This window comes from Rattus norvegicus, chromosome 11, assembly GCF_036323735.1.
Source record: "Rattus norvegicus strain BN/NHsdMcwi chromosome 11, GRCr8, whole genome shotgun sequence".
NCBI lineage: Eukaryota > Metazoa > Chordata > Mammalia > Rodentia > Muridae > Rattus > Rattus norvegicus.
In genome coordinates, this window is record NC_086029.1 from 92,487,259 (window position 1) to 92,503,190 (window position 15,932).

A 15,932-nucleotide genomic window follows, 5' to 3' on the forward strand; every position below is an offset into this window, starting at 1 on the left:
TTCTGCCAGACAGTCTTTTATTACATCATAAAAGCAACACTAGGCACTAGATCTTGCAAAATATGCTCTGACCAACTTTCTGAAATTAAAAATGCATAACCACATCTGTAAGATTTTTAATGAACAAAAGAGTTAAATACAAACTTTCATATGCAAAATAGATGACTGTAAACCCGGCAACCTCAGAGCCGAGCACGAATCTCTGCGAAGGCTCAGTGGGGCTGGAGTAGAGCATGCTGCTGAGCCAGACTTAATTCAGCTTCATATATATTTAAAAAAACTCTGAGGAAAAATAGGCTTAAATTGAGGAGCATCTCCTGAAATACAGCTCAGGCCAGCCCTTACCACTGTGAGCGCAGGCTCACCAACCTCGGGTTTGACATTTATGGTCACAGTTACTTTGAATCCAGTTTCATGAGGAAGCCAAGCTACTTCAGTTCTAGAGAAGAAAGTCTTGAAGATGAGTGTGCCCTGCTGTGAGGACTCACGGACCACGTTCCTTGGCCACTTTCCATGAACTGTGCCCGTGTCATAGCATCAGGCTCTCTAAAGGCAGCCAGACCCCTACAACAGAGCATCATCATTTCTTCTGGCATTTCCAAGCCTTAAACGAGAACCTTAACTGTGCGTTCAGTTCCCGGCACTAGAGAAGCTGGCGAACACCTCCCTCCCCCTGCGGACATCTCTGCAGCAGGGAGTGGCAGTTTGATTAACATTCTTTTCAGAAATAAATAGTCCAAACAAATTATTTATAGCTAATTATAAAAGAGCAGTGGGAAAGGGCACTGCCCAGTGTTTGCAAATGAGTGAGTGAATATGTGTGAACACACAGAGAACAATTCATATAACAAATCCTGCATTTCCCACATTCATATGGAAATAACGCCTTAAAACAAAACATTAATTAGTATGTGTCCTTGTATGGGGCGAACAGTCCAGGGCTCTGAGCAGGCACAGCCTTACAAACAGGGCTGCAAGCAGCCCCTCCACACCTCTCGTCAGGGCCACTGTAGAGAGGCCTCCATGCACTCTGGAGAGCTCAGTACCTGTGAGAGAAGAGAAATGATGGGGACTTTTCAACCCACAATGCATGAGGTATATGGAAACATCCATGAAAGAACCACCAGCAACTAGAAGACCAGGCGGGGCATTGTCACAGCAACTGCTGGTGAAGGATTTCCCACACCATCTTCTTCCGGAAGAGAGGCATCTGGTGCTGAAAAGAACCACAGCGGTGTTAGACACTTCAGTGTACAGCATGGCAGCCTTAGGTGTCAAACAGAGTGATGCACATGTCCTCTCCATGAGCCTCCCCATCTGAATCACGTACACGTGTCTAAAGCACAGTGGGGTTGATTTCTAGTCAAGGAGGCCTTCCTGAATTCCTACTTCTTGACCATCCTCTCCAGGGCTGGGATTACAGTCATGTGTCACCACGTTTGACAAAGGTTTTGTTTTTGTTTGTTTTGTTGTTTGAGGAGGGAGGGTCTTGCTAACAGCTTAAGCTGTCTGTGCTCACAAGCTTCTAGTTCCCCAGCCTCCACAGTGCTGGGATGACGAGTGCCACATACCTAGTCTATGCGCATACATTAGGGCATTAATTACCCTACATGTGCATGTGCACTCACATGCTAAGAAAACCAAAGCAGATGCAGAATCATATACCACAGGACAAGAGTAAAAACAGGCACCAAACTAGAAATGTCCACACAGTGGCACAACAGAAAACTTTTCTACATTCTAAATGAACATCATTTAAAAAATCAATTTGTTTTTATATTAAAAAAAGTAACCTTAGAGCAGGAAGGTATGGTTCAGTGGTAGAGGTCTTGCCAAAGTATTTATGAGGTCCTGTTTTCAATTTAAATGACTTTTATTTAAAAGGTGAAAAACAAACATCTACAATTTTATTTCTGTTCTACCACAATCAATTATGTTCCAAAAGCTGCTTATCCCCATGAAATCTCATGTCACATACAGAAAAACCAACGCCTTGCTACTTATATTAGTCACACCTATAATCCCAACACTTTAGAAAGCAGTTAAGATATAAAGATCATGAGTCTGAGGCTAGTCTTGCTCCACAGTGTCCCTGTATCAATAAATAAAACCAGAGACTAGGGTTGGGAGGGGAGAGTCTCTGTGCTCTCAGGGAGAATCGATGGCAGGTTCTCAGAGCAATGAAACATGAAGCTCCCAAAACCACCTGTGACTCAGACACCCAACCCCATGCTTGGGAAAATTTGAGTTCCAGCTGGGCGGTAGGGGTCCGCACCCTTCACCCCAGCACTGGGAAGGCAGAGGCAGGCAGATCTCTTAGTCTGAGGACAGCCTTGGCTATGCAGAGAAACCTTGTCTCAAAAAAAAAATCAAAACTGCAGTTCCCGTCTGCCTGGGTCCTGAGGCACTGCTATAAGTAGGCGGGTCTATCGAGCTCCACATTATAAACTGCCGAGTCTATGGAGGTGTGTATAGCAAAAGTCTTAATTGAAATAAAAATCACAGGGTTCTTTTTTGCCTCCCTAGTGCTGGGATTAGAGGCATGCACCACCATGCCCAGTAAAACAGCTGAGGTTAACCAGTAGTGAGTGCTTTCTTTGAGACTGGGAAGATAGGATTCAGCAGGGGAGTCCAGTTTACTTCATGTCCCCAAAAGCATTTAGTTCTACTATTCAATAACTACTTTGTTTGGCAGCCAGGAGCTATCAAATAAAGATCTAGGAATGAGAAATAATTTTAATTGGCGTTAACTCTGGCTATACAAAGGGAGACTGGGTCCACTATCACACAGAAATGTAAGGTCTCTGATGTACCTGTGTCCTCCCAAGCACACCACCTTGCAGGAAGGAAAGACCACTCACTCCTGCTTCCACCTTAGACTCTGGGGCGAGCCTCACAGGCCCAGCTCCCCTGCTGTCAGCTATTCTCACACGCCTCTCTCCAGCTAAAGTAACAGTTACACACATGAACCAATCAAAAATGGAATTCAAGGACAAGCAAGTTATCCCACTGGTCATTAGAGAGCAGGACAAGCCTGAGAATACATGCTACAACAGAGCACACAGGACGCTGCTTCTGAGAAGAGTGGGCCTCACCCAAGGCTCTTAGCAATTGTACCGTTCATTTGAAGAGCCTCAAGTGTGCCAGGCACTGCCAAAGCAGAACACAAGAAGCAGCCCAGACTCACCTGAGTGAATGTGATAGGTTTGTCCCTAGAAATATAATCTGCGTATTTACAAGTAAACATTCCACAATCACTCCCATTCAACTGTTGAGGAATCTCCTAAAACCAAATAAACAGAAAAGAAGAGGAGGTAAACTATCATTTCAGATGTTCTTTAGTCTCTTTGTAAACAGACAGTGGGAAGCAGCACAATAAAGGTCAATAAGTCTGCTGTTGCACAAACACGGATGAACACACAAGCACAACCCCTCTTATTCTTTGTGGTGTAAAACACTGGCCACGGTGCAGTGTATGAGACCCCACAGAAACACTTCATAGAAGAAAGAAGGGAGAGATGTACTGAAAAGCAAAACAAAACCCACCCCACATGGTGAGGGCTGAGAAAAGAAGACCCACATTTTGTTTATCAGAGATGGCTCAGCGGTTAAGAGCACTGACTGCTCTTCCAGAGGTCCTGAGTTCAATTCCCAGCAACCACATGGCTGACAACCATCTGTAATGGGATCTGACACCCTCTGCTGGTGTGTCTGAAGACAATAATGACTGTGTACAGTGTACTTACATAAAACAAATCTTTTCAAAAAAGAGAGAGAATACTAGTGACTGTGTGTGACTTTAACAGTGGGTGCAAGGCTATCTCTGACTCTGTTCCCTGCCTTTGGACCCATTCCCACTACTGGGCTGCCTTGTCTAGCCTTAGGAGGAGGAGATAGTCTCACTGCAACCTGATATGCCAAGGCTCGTTGATATCCATGGGAGGCACCCCTTTTTCTAAAGAGAAGGGAGAAAGGGTGGATGGAGTATCGGGGGAGGTAGGAGGGAAGGACTGGAGGAGAGAGAAGGGAGGGGAAACTACCGTCTGATGTAAAATAACTAATTCATTAAAAAACACCATGGACATTTCAAAAGTATTATCAACTTTAAAAGGGGGCTAAGAAAGGGTCAATTAGGTAGCTATGAAGTACAAGAATCTACGTCACTACTGCAGAGGTCACATACTCTTAACCACCAGGACAAATGCCCGCTGCCAAGGACCCCTACAGTTTCAAGTGAGATGAGTTCTGTCCCTGAGGCAGAAACACAATTGGGAACAGGCAGCTCTCAGAACATCACAAGGGAAACCCATATGGCGTAAGTGGTGTGCTCAGGACAGCACCCCAGTCTTGGCTGTTCACATAAGGGGTATAGCAGAACAAGAATGCGGGAGGGAAGGCTTACTCCATCGCTGAGTCTCATACTGGGTGACAACAGCTTCCCTTTGACTCCCAAATGCAGCTACAACTGGGAAAGGAAAGGGAGCAAGCCCACCACACACACATATGCTGGGGTCTCACATGCCCACAGCACACCTCAGGAGGATGTGCAGGCCTGAGCGTGTGAGGCAGACACGTGTAACTTACATGTGGCTTCATGCTGTAGTGGGTCCACTCTAAGAGATTGAGATCTGTATTTCTTTTGGTCTTGCTTTCGTCCTGTAAATACTGACTACAGGAAACAAGGACAAAGAATGAATGTATCAGTGAAGGCCCAGGGACCATCCACTGCGATTAAAAAGGACTTTGTGATATTTAGCAGGGATGTCATTCTCAAATCTGGATTTGTTTTTATAAAAATATAACTTTTATTTTTTAGGTTTTCCTTTCCTGCTAATGAAAGATACACATGTTAAAAGATATACTTACTTTAGAAAAAAAAGGCAAAACCCTTACAGCAGTGGAAGTTTCTAGTTTTCTATACCATCTCTATACATACAATTAAAGAATTCAGCACTAAAGCCAGGCTTTTTAAGCTACTCCAAAGAAAAGCAGATAAAGACACAGACACAGGGTGGGGATGGGGAAGATTAACTACCTTCCTGATAAATTTAAACACAAGACAAAACACTTGCAAATTGAAGTCAAGAACACACCAGAGACCATTCGCAGTTATAAGTTGTCAGTGCCACTTGATCCAAGATGCAGGAAAGGTTCAGTATGTGTATTTCAACGTTCTAAATTACATGGCTAGACTCAAGGACAGAAATCTTTACAGATGTAGATACAGAATAAACACTGACGAAACACAACACTCCTTCATGTTAAGGTTTAAAAGAAGCTTGGATTAGGGGAAAAAAGTGTTTGCTTCTTTTTTGAGAAAAATTTAATTCTCCATTTTAAGAACAAGTAAATTCTTAGTAAAGAATTTATCTTCTGATTATTAAATATTTCTTTGCTTATACTTTTTGTCTGAGATAACCATAAAAGAACTACGCTAAAATACTGAGGAAAAAGAAAAGTGAACTGTTAGCTTCTTATTTTATTAGTTGAGAATTTTGTACCTAAATTTTGATCATAATCATGTCTGTCCCCAACTCCTCCCCTTCTCCCTACTCTCCAACTTTCTATCCTCCTTTGTTAAAATAAACAAAACCAGCATGTCCATTTTGCTGCCAATAAACTTTTGGCTATGTGACCTTCTGGAAAGTGGTCCGGCTGGGGAGAGGGAGCTACACCTCTAAGAAAACTGATTTTTCAGTAACGGCTCTCCAGAAGAGGAATGAAGCACATCTCCCCATCCTTACTGAAGTTAAAAGCAGAAGCCGCCCTGTGGCAGCTGTTAAAGTTTTAAAAGAGTGTCTTAGGGTTATCATTGATGTGATGAGACACCACGACCAAAAACAACCTAAGGAGGTTGTTATCTGGCTTAAACGTCCATCTCCACCCATCGCTGAAAGAAGTCAGGATAGGAAACCAATGCAGGAGCTGAGGCAGAGGCAATGAAGGGTACTAATTAGCAGCTCCCTTCCCATGGCTTGTTTAGCCTGCTTCCTTACAGACCACAGGACCACACCACCAGGGATGGAACCACTCACAATGAGCTGGCCCTCACCCACTGATCGCTCAATAACAAAATGACCGATAGTCTTGCCTACAGCCTGAACTTATGGAGGCATTTCCTTAATTACAGTTCCTTCCTCTCAGATGACTTTAGCTTGTGTCAAGTTGACATAAAACTATCCCGCATACTGACCTCACTCATGTGCTTTAAGTATACATCCAATCAGCACAGTGAAGAAATGGCTATGCTTTAAAGGAAGGTTTCTAGCAATTTGAGTCCCCTTTCTCTAAGGTTTACTGTAAGTGGTTTTAATTACCTCAGTCCAAAATACGAAATGGAAAGTAATTATGAATAAGCATTTCATATTTTTTACACTGCACACTCTTCTAAGAAGCATGAGGAAAAATCTAATACTTCCTGCTTTATCTAGAACATCCCCAATATATGCCCATGAGCTCCAAAAAGTGTGAGTGACATGACATGAGGCCATGGGACTAAATATGACAGCCACAGAGCTATGGCAACAGCAGGTTTTAATGTTGTATAGCCAGAAGCAAACGTGTCATGACAGGTGAATGAATGAGGTGTCTGGGCAGCAGTGGCTGCTTCACGGTAGCCTTGGTTCTCCCACCCACCACCATCCACGAGCGCTGACCTCGCCTCAGACTGGGGACTATCTATGAACCAGTGTTTTTGCTGTACACAGTTTTCTGTTCCATAGAAACAAATTTGTCTAATTAGAGAAAACACATTTTTACTATTTCTTACCATCACTCCTTAGCGTAAAAGTATCACATGAATCCATGTCTAGAATGTGTCACTAGATTCTCTGTCTCTAACTTGCATTCTGTTAAAATGTCCCATTCTAGTAACCGATGTTTAGAGCTGGGTGTGGTGGTGCACATCTTTGATCCCAGTACTAGGAGGGCAGAGGCAGGTAGATCTCTGTGGGTTTGAGGCCAGCCTATCTACACAGCAAGTCCAGGACAGCCAAGGCTTGGGCTCTGTTACACAAAGAAACACCGTCTCAAAAACCAAAAACCAAAACAACAACAAAACTGCTCTTTGGGGTCAGCAAGATAAGCTAAGCTGGTGAAGGTGCCGCTGCCCACCCTGACTGCTTACCTTCAATCCCCAGGACCCGCCTGTCATTAGAAAATGTTTGTACACTGTTTTATGTGACTAGGTACACAGGGACACACAGAAGTTTTCCAGAGAAGAAGGGAAGAAGCCCTGCTCTCCACCATCCTTCTATACTTCGTGCCCTCCTGAGCATCAGACCTGCTACCATGACGGCAGAACACTATGTCCAGATAACAATTATCTTCCTAATAATGGCCCCAAAGGATTCCCCAGCCCGAAAAAAAAGAAAAAAGAAAAAAAAAATGGCCCCAAAGGCAAAAGTAATAACGCAAAGGGGAGGAGTCTGGGAACATGTAAGAAAGCAGACTGCCTTCAGATTTTGGGATCAAGCACAGTACACACAGGTCGGTGCTACAATGCCTGTAGTGTAGACATTAACCTAGAATGTACACTTCGCAACAGTGGGGACTACTGTATTTGGAATATTTGCCTGCACAAACCACACACTTTACAAAATGTCCCTGAGTTCTATGAAATGAGCCCCACTATCAGAAAACATAGGTGCGAGTCGGCACCAGGATTACAGGCCAAGACTCCTTGGTTAATAATTCATTCTTCAGGACACCCAGAACACCAATACTAAGGAAATCTAAATTCAACCAGGACTCTACAGGATGTGCCTTATCCTGAAACCCCTGCAGACTTGCTTTCCGTGATCCATAAACACAATTCCATAAACACAAGAGATTACTCAATAGAGGAATGCAGACAGAGTGAGATTTTCACACTTTACTTACAGAAGAATCTCACAGATCCTGTGGCCTTTTTGTCCCATAGAATCCAGATATTTAAGACACTTTTTTCTTAGGTCCATCACCTATAATGGGGAAAGGCAAAATCCTTAGACAGATATCTATTTTTGCTGTTTGATTTTACTGAGACAAGGTCTCACTATGTAACCCAGCCTGGCCTTGAATTCTAGATCTTCCTCTCTACCTCCTAAGTCCTGGGATCAGAGGTGTATACTACCATCCCATCCCAGATACACTGTGAACAGTAATAGCAGCAAGATTTTATTTCTTTTTCTTTTTTTTTTTTTTTTTTTTTTCCGGAGCTGGGGACCGAACCCAGGGCCTTGAGCTTGCTAGGCAAGTGCTCTACCACTGAGCTAAATCCCCAACCAAGATTTTATTTCTAAAAATAAAAGCATCTTTAAATGTTTAAAACATGTAGCAATACATGAAATACTTAGAAACTTTATCTGTGATAAAATATCACAGATGGAGTGAGATTAATAGAACACATTCTAATTTCTATACAAAGGCCTAGAAATTTCTCACCAAGTATCAGTAATCCTTCTAGTATTGGGTCCACCTCCCCCCTGCATTTTTCCAGATACAAATGAAAGTTCCTCCTCAAAGCATGCCTTGTAGCTTTCCAAGCTGAGGACAGCAACACTTCGAGAAAGGACTCTATAGAGCTTGTCTCTCACTGGCTGCAATGAGAGGGGCCTTGGCTGTGGAGGCGAACCATCTACACCAGAGTAGAGTTAGCAGTAGAATCCCTTCTGAGCATGTAGAAAAAAGGACAGGGATTGGCCCCCAAGATAAGGAAAGAGAGAAAGGAAAGAGTTGGGGACAGAGGAAAAGGGGGGAGAGAAGGAGGAAGGAGAAAGGAAGAGGAGGAGTCTACATCCAAACTCCAACGATGAATCATCTCAACTCACCACCAGGCTCCAATGTACCTTCCGATGAATAGGAACCAGAACAAGTTCTTGATCGAAGAGATTCACCCCTTTGGTCCATCTTTTCACTGCTTGGTAACCTCCAGACTTTAATTTAGGATAGAAGAATGTACTGAGTGCATGAAGTGCTGGGTAGCCTTGCTTTTTACTCCTCTCCACTAAAAGATTCATATAAAAATTAATGACCTGTAAAATAGCCAAAGATTATAATGTGGCACATGACAAAAACATAAAAAATTAAATTCCTATATGAGCCAGAAAGCAAGATGCTTAGGGAAGGAGCAGTCCATGCAAGAAGTCAGAAACAACTGTTCAGAACAAATGAGCCAGGTGCGGAACGAAGGGCCAAGAACTGAGCTCCACGGCAGTGTGCGTGCCCAGTACATGCAAGGCCCTGGATTCAATCCCGGTACCGGACCACCTCCCTAAATAAAACCCAGCAAGTCATGTGACTAAAGGTTTGAAGCACATGAATAACATTTCTATGCGATAAGGAAAGGGCATATGCAAGTGCAATACAGAAAGACGGACTGTTCGCTATAGGACTACATCCAAAGCATACCTCAGTTTGGACATACGTCCCAGAAGGAGAAATGTCAAACTATTTATGAAACTTTTGAGCAATAATTTCTTCAAAAAATTTCAAATAAAGTGTTTTTTGAAAGCTTTATAATAATATTTACATTTACAAATGACAGTATTTCCATGTAACAAAGCTTGTGACATAGGGAGACAGAGCAAATGGGAGGAAATTCAAGGACAGAGCAGTTGGTTAAAGAGCCAATGAGAAAGTGGTAGAATGAGCCAGCTTTTGCAGAACATGTATGATGCAGGTAACAAACGGAGTGAGTGTTTATAGTTACCACTTTCTATAGCTCAAACACACATCAATCACACAATCAATCAACACCAGATTTATTTCTAATTACATATATATATGGTATATGCTCATGAGTACGGTTTGCGTGGAGGCGTAAGACCCTCTGGAGCTGGAGCCCCAGTGGGAAGCAAGCAAGGATCGTGAAGAGCGAGTGCTCTTAACTGCAGCACTGCCTTTTGTCCTTGCCATCGGATCCTTATGAAGGACCCACTGCTCACTGTGACAGCAGCAGGCAATGACCCTCAGGAGCACCCCGCCCCCATGCATGAGGCTAGCACTAGGAGAAGCTGCAGGAAGTGGTCCCTGTCCTTTCCCGTGTGAGGGGACAGGGAAGCTACGGCACTGATATTGGGCTCTGTACTCATCACAACTGCAGGTAATGCCTTTTGGGGATTGGCAGTGGTGTGTGGGGGGGTCTTAGTCTGTAGCCCTGGCTGACCTGGAATTCAGTATCTATGAAGAGAGGTCTGCCTGCCTCCACCCCGTCAGTTCTCTTGCTATTTTTAAAGCATGTGTCACCATGCCTACCACAATAAATTTTTAATGATATACTTTTGTTTCAAAACTTACTAGTCAGGGATGCACCACCGACAGGACAGGGCTTGCACAAGGTCTTTGGTTCCCTTTCTAGTATGGAGGACACCAAAACAAACAACGTCTGGGATGGTGGGGAAGCCTATGACCTGTTACTCAGGAGGATCACAAGAGGGTTCAGGGCCCATCTGAGCTAGGTAAGATAGGCCAGCCTGGACAAGTTAGTGGAAATTTGTCTCAAAATAAAAAGCTTTCAAAAAAAAAAAAAAAAAAAGAGTGAGGACATAGCTTGGAGTAGGAGAGCACTTGCTTGTTGAGTGTGGGAGGCCTTGGTTCAATCCCTAGCACTAAAAGAAAACACAGCAGAACAGAAATTAATGTTGCTTTCCCAACCCCTTCCAACGAGGCTGAAGTAACTTTGATTACAGACAGCAGACACTATGCAGAGTGACAGGCAGTACAGGAAAGGAGGAAGACTGACCTCATCATTGAGCCAGTGATAGTTCTTTAAGGTCTGGATATCTCCACGGGTGATTCGTAACTTGAAAGCGCTGCTCAAAATCTCATCTGGAGGACCATGGCCCAGGGCATTACTGATTTCCTTTTCCATGTCCTGAATTAGACGATGCTACATTAGCACAGAACCACTATCAGGTATGGAAAGACTCAGACTGAAAAAAGCCTTTCATCTCAGCAACACCTGACAATCTTTGAGGAAAATAACGATTCAACATCTATGAAACTGCAGTGTAAAAACATTCAAATTTACAACTGAAGAACAGTCTTAGGAAGTTGGATGGTGGTAGTGCAAGCCTTTAATCCCAGCACTTGGGAGCCAGCGGCAGGCAGATCTTGAGTTCAAGGCCAGCCTGGTCTATAGAATGAGTTTCAGAACAGCCAGGGCTATATAAGAAATCCTGTCTTAAAAAACTAAAATGAGAACAAAATTGAAAACCAAACCAAACCAAACCAGTCTTAACAATGGCTATCTCCTTGAATTATTTTAATAATTTATGCAGCTAAATGTATATTTAGCTTACGAACCCAATCAAAATGGTTGTTCTCATTTTCACCCAATTTTGTTATTGTATGGTTTGATCTCTCTACCTCTAACATGGTAAGCTTTTATGTTCATCTTGACAGGACCTAGAATCACGAGAGAAAAGAATTACAGCTAGGGCCTATCTGCATCTGTTGCCCTATGGGTACAGCTGTGGCGTTTGTCTTAGTTGAGCCAGCAGAGCCTGAGTATGAGGAAGTAAGAGGTCACGCGTCCACGAGTGGGTGTGCCGTGCCCAGCTGGACAGATGACCTCACACCTGCGCATGTGAGCTGCAGTTGCAAGCTCTTTCCCCAGGACTCTGCATATTATCCTGGCAGGCAGGAGAGATGAAGCTACAGGAACTTCATGTGCTCTGCGCTGTACGCGTTAGAGACATCTACACTAAGGGAGACCCCTCCACACACACCAGGACAACGGGTTCTTGATTCAGTATGAAGAATCCCTTTTAAAGTAAGAATTTTAACTACTATGAGGCTCACAGCAAGAGGACTGCCATGAATGCCGGAACAACCTTGACTAAGTAACCACGTAGACCTAGTTTCAGAAACAGAAAAAACCTAAAAAAGCAAAATCAACCAATAACCGAAATAACCAACAACCAAAAAACCCACCCAAACCAGTTATACCTGATTCACCAGGCCACCCTCACAGACCAGGAATGATCAATACAGACAACATAAGCAGACCTGGAGGTTTTGTTTTGTTTTGTGTTTTTTAAACTTCATATATTTATTACTTATCTGGAGACATTTCTCAAAACAAAGCATGCACTTCAGTTTAGAGGAGCTGTGGCTCGTCTGAAAGTCATCTAACTCTGACCCACACAAAGAACTCTACCTCTGTAAGTTCAAAGAGATCTTCTGTTCTTCTGTCCTTCTCTTTGCTTGGGAAGTTCTTTTCCTTTGCCTCAAGCACTGATATTTTCCTTCTGAGTAGGCCATTGCTTCCACTTCCCAGGCGAAGCCGGGCAGACACTTCTTCTGACAGATCAGGCTCCAACTGGTGTCCTCTTGTCTGACCAAAAAAGTTTCAACACTGACAATGCTTAATTTTGTACATATAATACAACAGTGCATAGAATACTAAACACTGCACAAGTTATGGAAGAAGTTAACGGTTTTCTAGTTTTAACTCCACCATGGAATTCTACATTGGGTAGTGACGATGTGCAGAAAGACATACTGGGCAGTGAAAGGGAAGACCCCACGTGACACCCCATGGCTTCCCTCCCAAGCAGCTTCCCTAATGCACAGCCCACTGACAGGCAGACTTGGGATCCAGTCAGTTTTGGTGTGTGATTTTTTATAAGGTTTATAAAATTTAAAAGGAAAAGCAAAAGTCTGGCATTAACTTGGAGACAAATGAATATGAGATTTAGCAGCTGTCCTGAGGGTGAAACAGACTCAGCCTGCCTGCCTCCTGCCTGCTGCCTGCCTGCTACCTGCCTGCCTGCCTCCCACCTGCTGCCTGCCTGCCTGCCTGCCTGCCTGCCTGCCTGCCTCCTGCCTGCCTCCCACCTGCCTCCCGCCTGCCTGCCTGCCTGCCTCCTGCCTGCCTGCCTGCCTGCCTGCCTGCTGCCTCCCACCTGCCTCCTGCCTGCTGCCTGCCTCCTGCCTGCCTCCCGCCTGCCTGCCTGCCTGCCTCCCGCCTGCCTGCCTCCTGCCTGCCTGCCTCCTGCCTGCCTTGGTTAAGGTGAACACAAGACAGAGTTAAACACAGGTCCACAGGGCATATCAGTTACAAACAGAAACACCATTCCTCTGTAACTAGGAAGGAAAACATTTTCAGTTCCTATCCCATTTTAAAATGTAATTAAAACATGTTTATGAAGTTTAGAAAGGTACAAGGTGTGGCCTAAAGAACATCGCTCACAAGAATCTACTTGTTTTTTTAAGATTTATTTATTTATTTATTTATTTATTTATTTATTTATTTATTTATTTATTTCATGTATGTGAATACACTGTCATTGTCTTCAGAAGAGGGCATCGGATCCCATTACAGATGGTTGTGAGCTACCATGTAGCTGCTGGGAATTGAAATCAGGATCTCTGGAAGAGCAGCCAGTGCTCTTAGCTGCTGAGCCATCTCTCCAGTCCCGAAGAACCTATTTCTTATTTAAAGTCATCCTGTGTTAGTTAAAGCTGCTTTACTTATGTATTCCTTTTTCTGTGTAGGGTTGGAATCTGAGGCCTTTAACATGCTAGGCAGACACTCCCTCTGAGCTGTATCTACCCTCTATCTCATGCTAGCACTGTAGTAGACGATGTGCTGAACAGGAGGTTATCTCCCATGGCCGCTGATTAAACCGTGCATTCTCAGTGAAAGCCTCTACGAGGACTGGAGATGGGAACAGAATGGAGCTCAGTGGAGCTTGCCTGTACACACGAAGTCAACACCTTACGAGTTTGTTAGGAAATGTACTTAAAACAGAACTTTGGAGTGGAGCTATGGAGTCTCAAGACACCAGTGAGCTTTCTTCATTCTTTCTGACTGCCTGGTAGTTCCCATCCACTCTTTCCTTGTTTTATAAAAAGACTAGCTCTCACTTTGTTGTTTAGACTGGCTTAACTGTCTAGATTTGGTTCTCCCTGACTGCTAAGATTATGAGCATTCTGTTTTGACTAAAAGGAAGATAAATGACAATTAAACATAAAGCAGTCCATCTGGAATCGCTGGAAACAGAGAACATTAATTAAATAAGGGAATGTTTTACGACCATTTTTATAATTCTATATAAATAAAAATATAAGTAACAAAAGTTTCAGTTGCATTTAATTAAGGAATATATTTCTGCATGGGGTGTGGCAGTGTACACCTATAATCCCAGCAGAAGGTCAATTAATAAATTAATTAAATCAATCAAGCAGGAGGCAGAGGCAGGTGGATCTCTACAAGTTTGAGGCCAGTCTGGTCTATATAGTAAGGCTGCATAGTAAGACCATGGGGGTAGAGATGGACTGGATTTCTGCCAGATATTAAATGTTTAACAAAATAACATTAAAAACCTGAACATGCCCTACAGAGACACTGAAACTCTGATTCTAATACTTACACTAAGTAGACTGGGTAGTGGTGGCACACACCTTTAGTCTCAGTACTTGGGAGGGAGAGGTCATGAGTTTGAGGCCAGCCTGGTCTACAGAGCTAGTTCTAGGACAGTTGGGGCCACTTCCTTGTTTCCTGTGGCATCGAATGTCAGTCCGGTGAAAAGGTGACAAGGCGAACCTAACATTTACAGGGCTCCTACTTACACCGTCCTTTTCAAATCGGAGTCCCACCACCTTCTCTGTGTCAGCTTTTCCTTTTGAATACCTGCGGAGGATACCATTACAGATTTACAGAGTTCTGCTGTTACACGTGGTTCATGCTAGTTCCACAAGTAACATTTATTAACCTGTTAATAGTGGAGCACATCTGTAATCCCAGAACCCAGGGAAGTGGAGGCAGGAAGACCAGTAAGTAGTTCAAGGCTACATAATGAGTTTGAGTCTACCCTGGGCTAAATGAAACTGTTTCAAACTTTTTTTTTAATTTTAAAATTAGGATTTATTAATCTCTAAACAAAACTGGCCTTGGGAATCCTGACACTGCCCTGTCTCTGCTTCCTGAACTGCCATAAACAAAGCGTGTCATTCTAATGCTTTTCTCAGCATGACAGACTGACTTCTCTAAAACTGTGAGCTAAAATAAACCCTTCCTCCCTTACAGCATTTGTGTCAGGCATTTTAGCAGCAGTGGAAGGAAACTAACATGAAAATCAAATGCTAGAAAAGTGGGCTTGCTGCTGTGACCAACCTCTCTGTGGCTCTTGCAATGTTGGAACTAGTCTGAGGAAGAATATGAAAAAAAATGCAGATTTAGGTCAAAGAGACACTCTACAATGCTGCAGTAGGAGAGATTGACAGGTGCTGGCAAGACCAGACTGAGGAGAAATGCAGACACTGGATTATACTTGTTAGGTTCAGACAGGGCAATGATACTACTATGTAAGAATGGCTGCATTTTCTTTGCCACCTAAAATCTTCCCTGAAATTGAGGGCAATTTAAAAGAGGATGGCATGCAGGAAGAGGTGGTCTATGCCTGTAAACTCTACACTCAGTGGGCAGAGGAGGGAGGATCAGGAGTTGAGGTCAGCCTTACACAGTAAGATCCTGTCTCAAAAGACCGGGCAGGAAAAGGGGGCTGAGGAGGTGGACGAGTTGGTAAAATACTGAGCTTGGTCCAGTATCCATGAAAAAGCTGCTCACAATAGCACATGCATACGCTGTGGGCTGGGGCTTGCTGGTCAGACAGTTCAGCCAAATCAATTCTAGGTTCAGTGAGAAACCAGGTCTCAAAAAAAAAAAAAAAAAAAAAAAAAAAAGATTGAGGAAGACATCTACTGTCTCTACCTCTGACTTCCACATGCATGCACACATATACACCCACCCTGCCTATTCCCTTAAGAAGAAAAAGAGGTAGGGAAGCAATAACTAACAGCAGTGACTAAAGAACTTGAAAGGCTCTTTAGCCACCTGTACAGGGAAGAAAAATGCAGAGCAGAGAGAGTTGAAGCCAACACACCGAAAGCAGTGGACAAGGTGATGCAATTAAAGACTAGCACTGCTGGGGCTCGCCCTGGCA

The 15,932-nt window shown here is 43.5% G+C and overlaps 1 protein-coding gene across 4 annotated transcripts in view; it reads right to left on the reverse strand.

Annotated features, from left to right (window-relative positions):
- The window catches only part of Senp2 (SUMO specific peptidase 2), a 35,537-nt gene continuing 19,605 nt past the window's right edge, over positions 1-15,932 (reverse strand). For 2 of the 4 annotated variants that reach the window (XM_008768805.4, XM_039088632.2), the window contains exons 10-17: positions 14,560-14,620; positions 12,143-12,319; positions 10,724-10,870; positions 8,811-9,014; positions 7,882-7,961; positions 4,585-4,669; positions 3,188-3,283; positions 1-1,216 (exon numbers count right to left, since the gene is read on the reverse strand). In XM_008768805.4, coding sequence (XP_008767027.1) covers positions 1,154-1,216; positions 3,188-3,283; positions 4,585-4,669; positions 7,882-7,961; positions 8,811-9,014; positions 10,724-10,870; positions 12,143-12,319; positions 14,560-14,620 — 913 coding nt within the window. In that variant the 3' untranslated portion in view covers positions 1-1,153. 4 annotated transcript variants of the gene reach the window in all.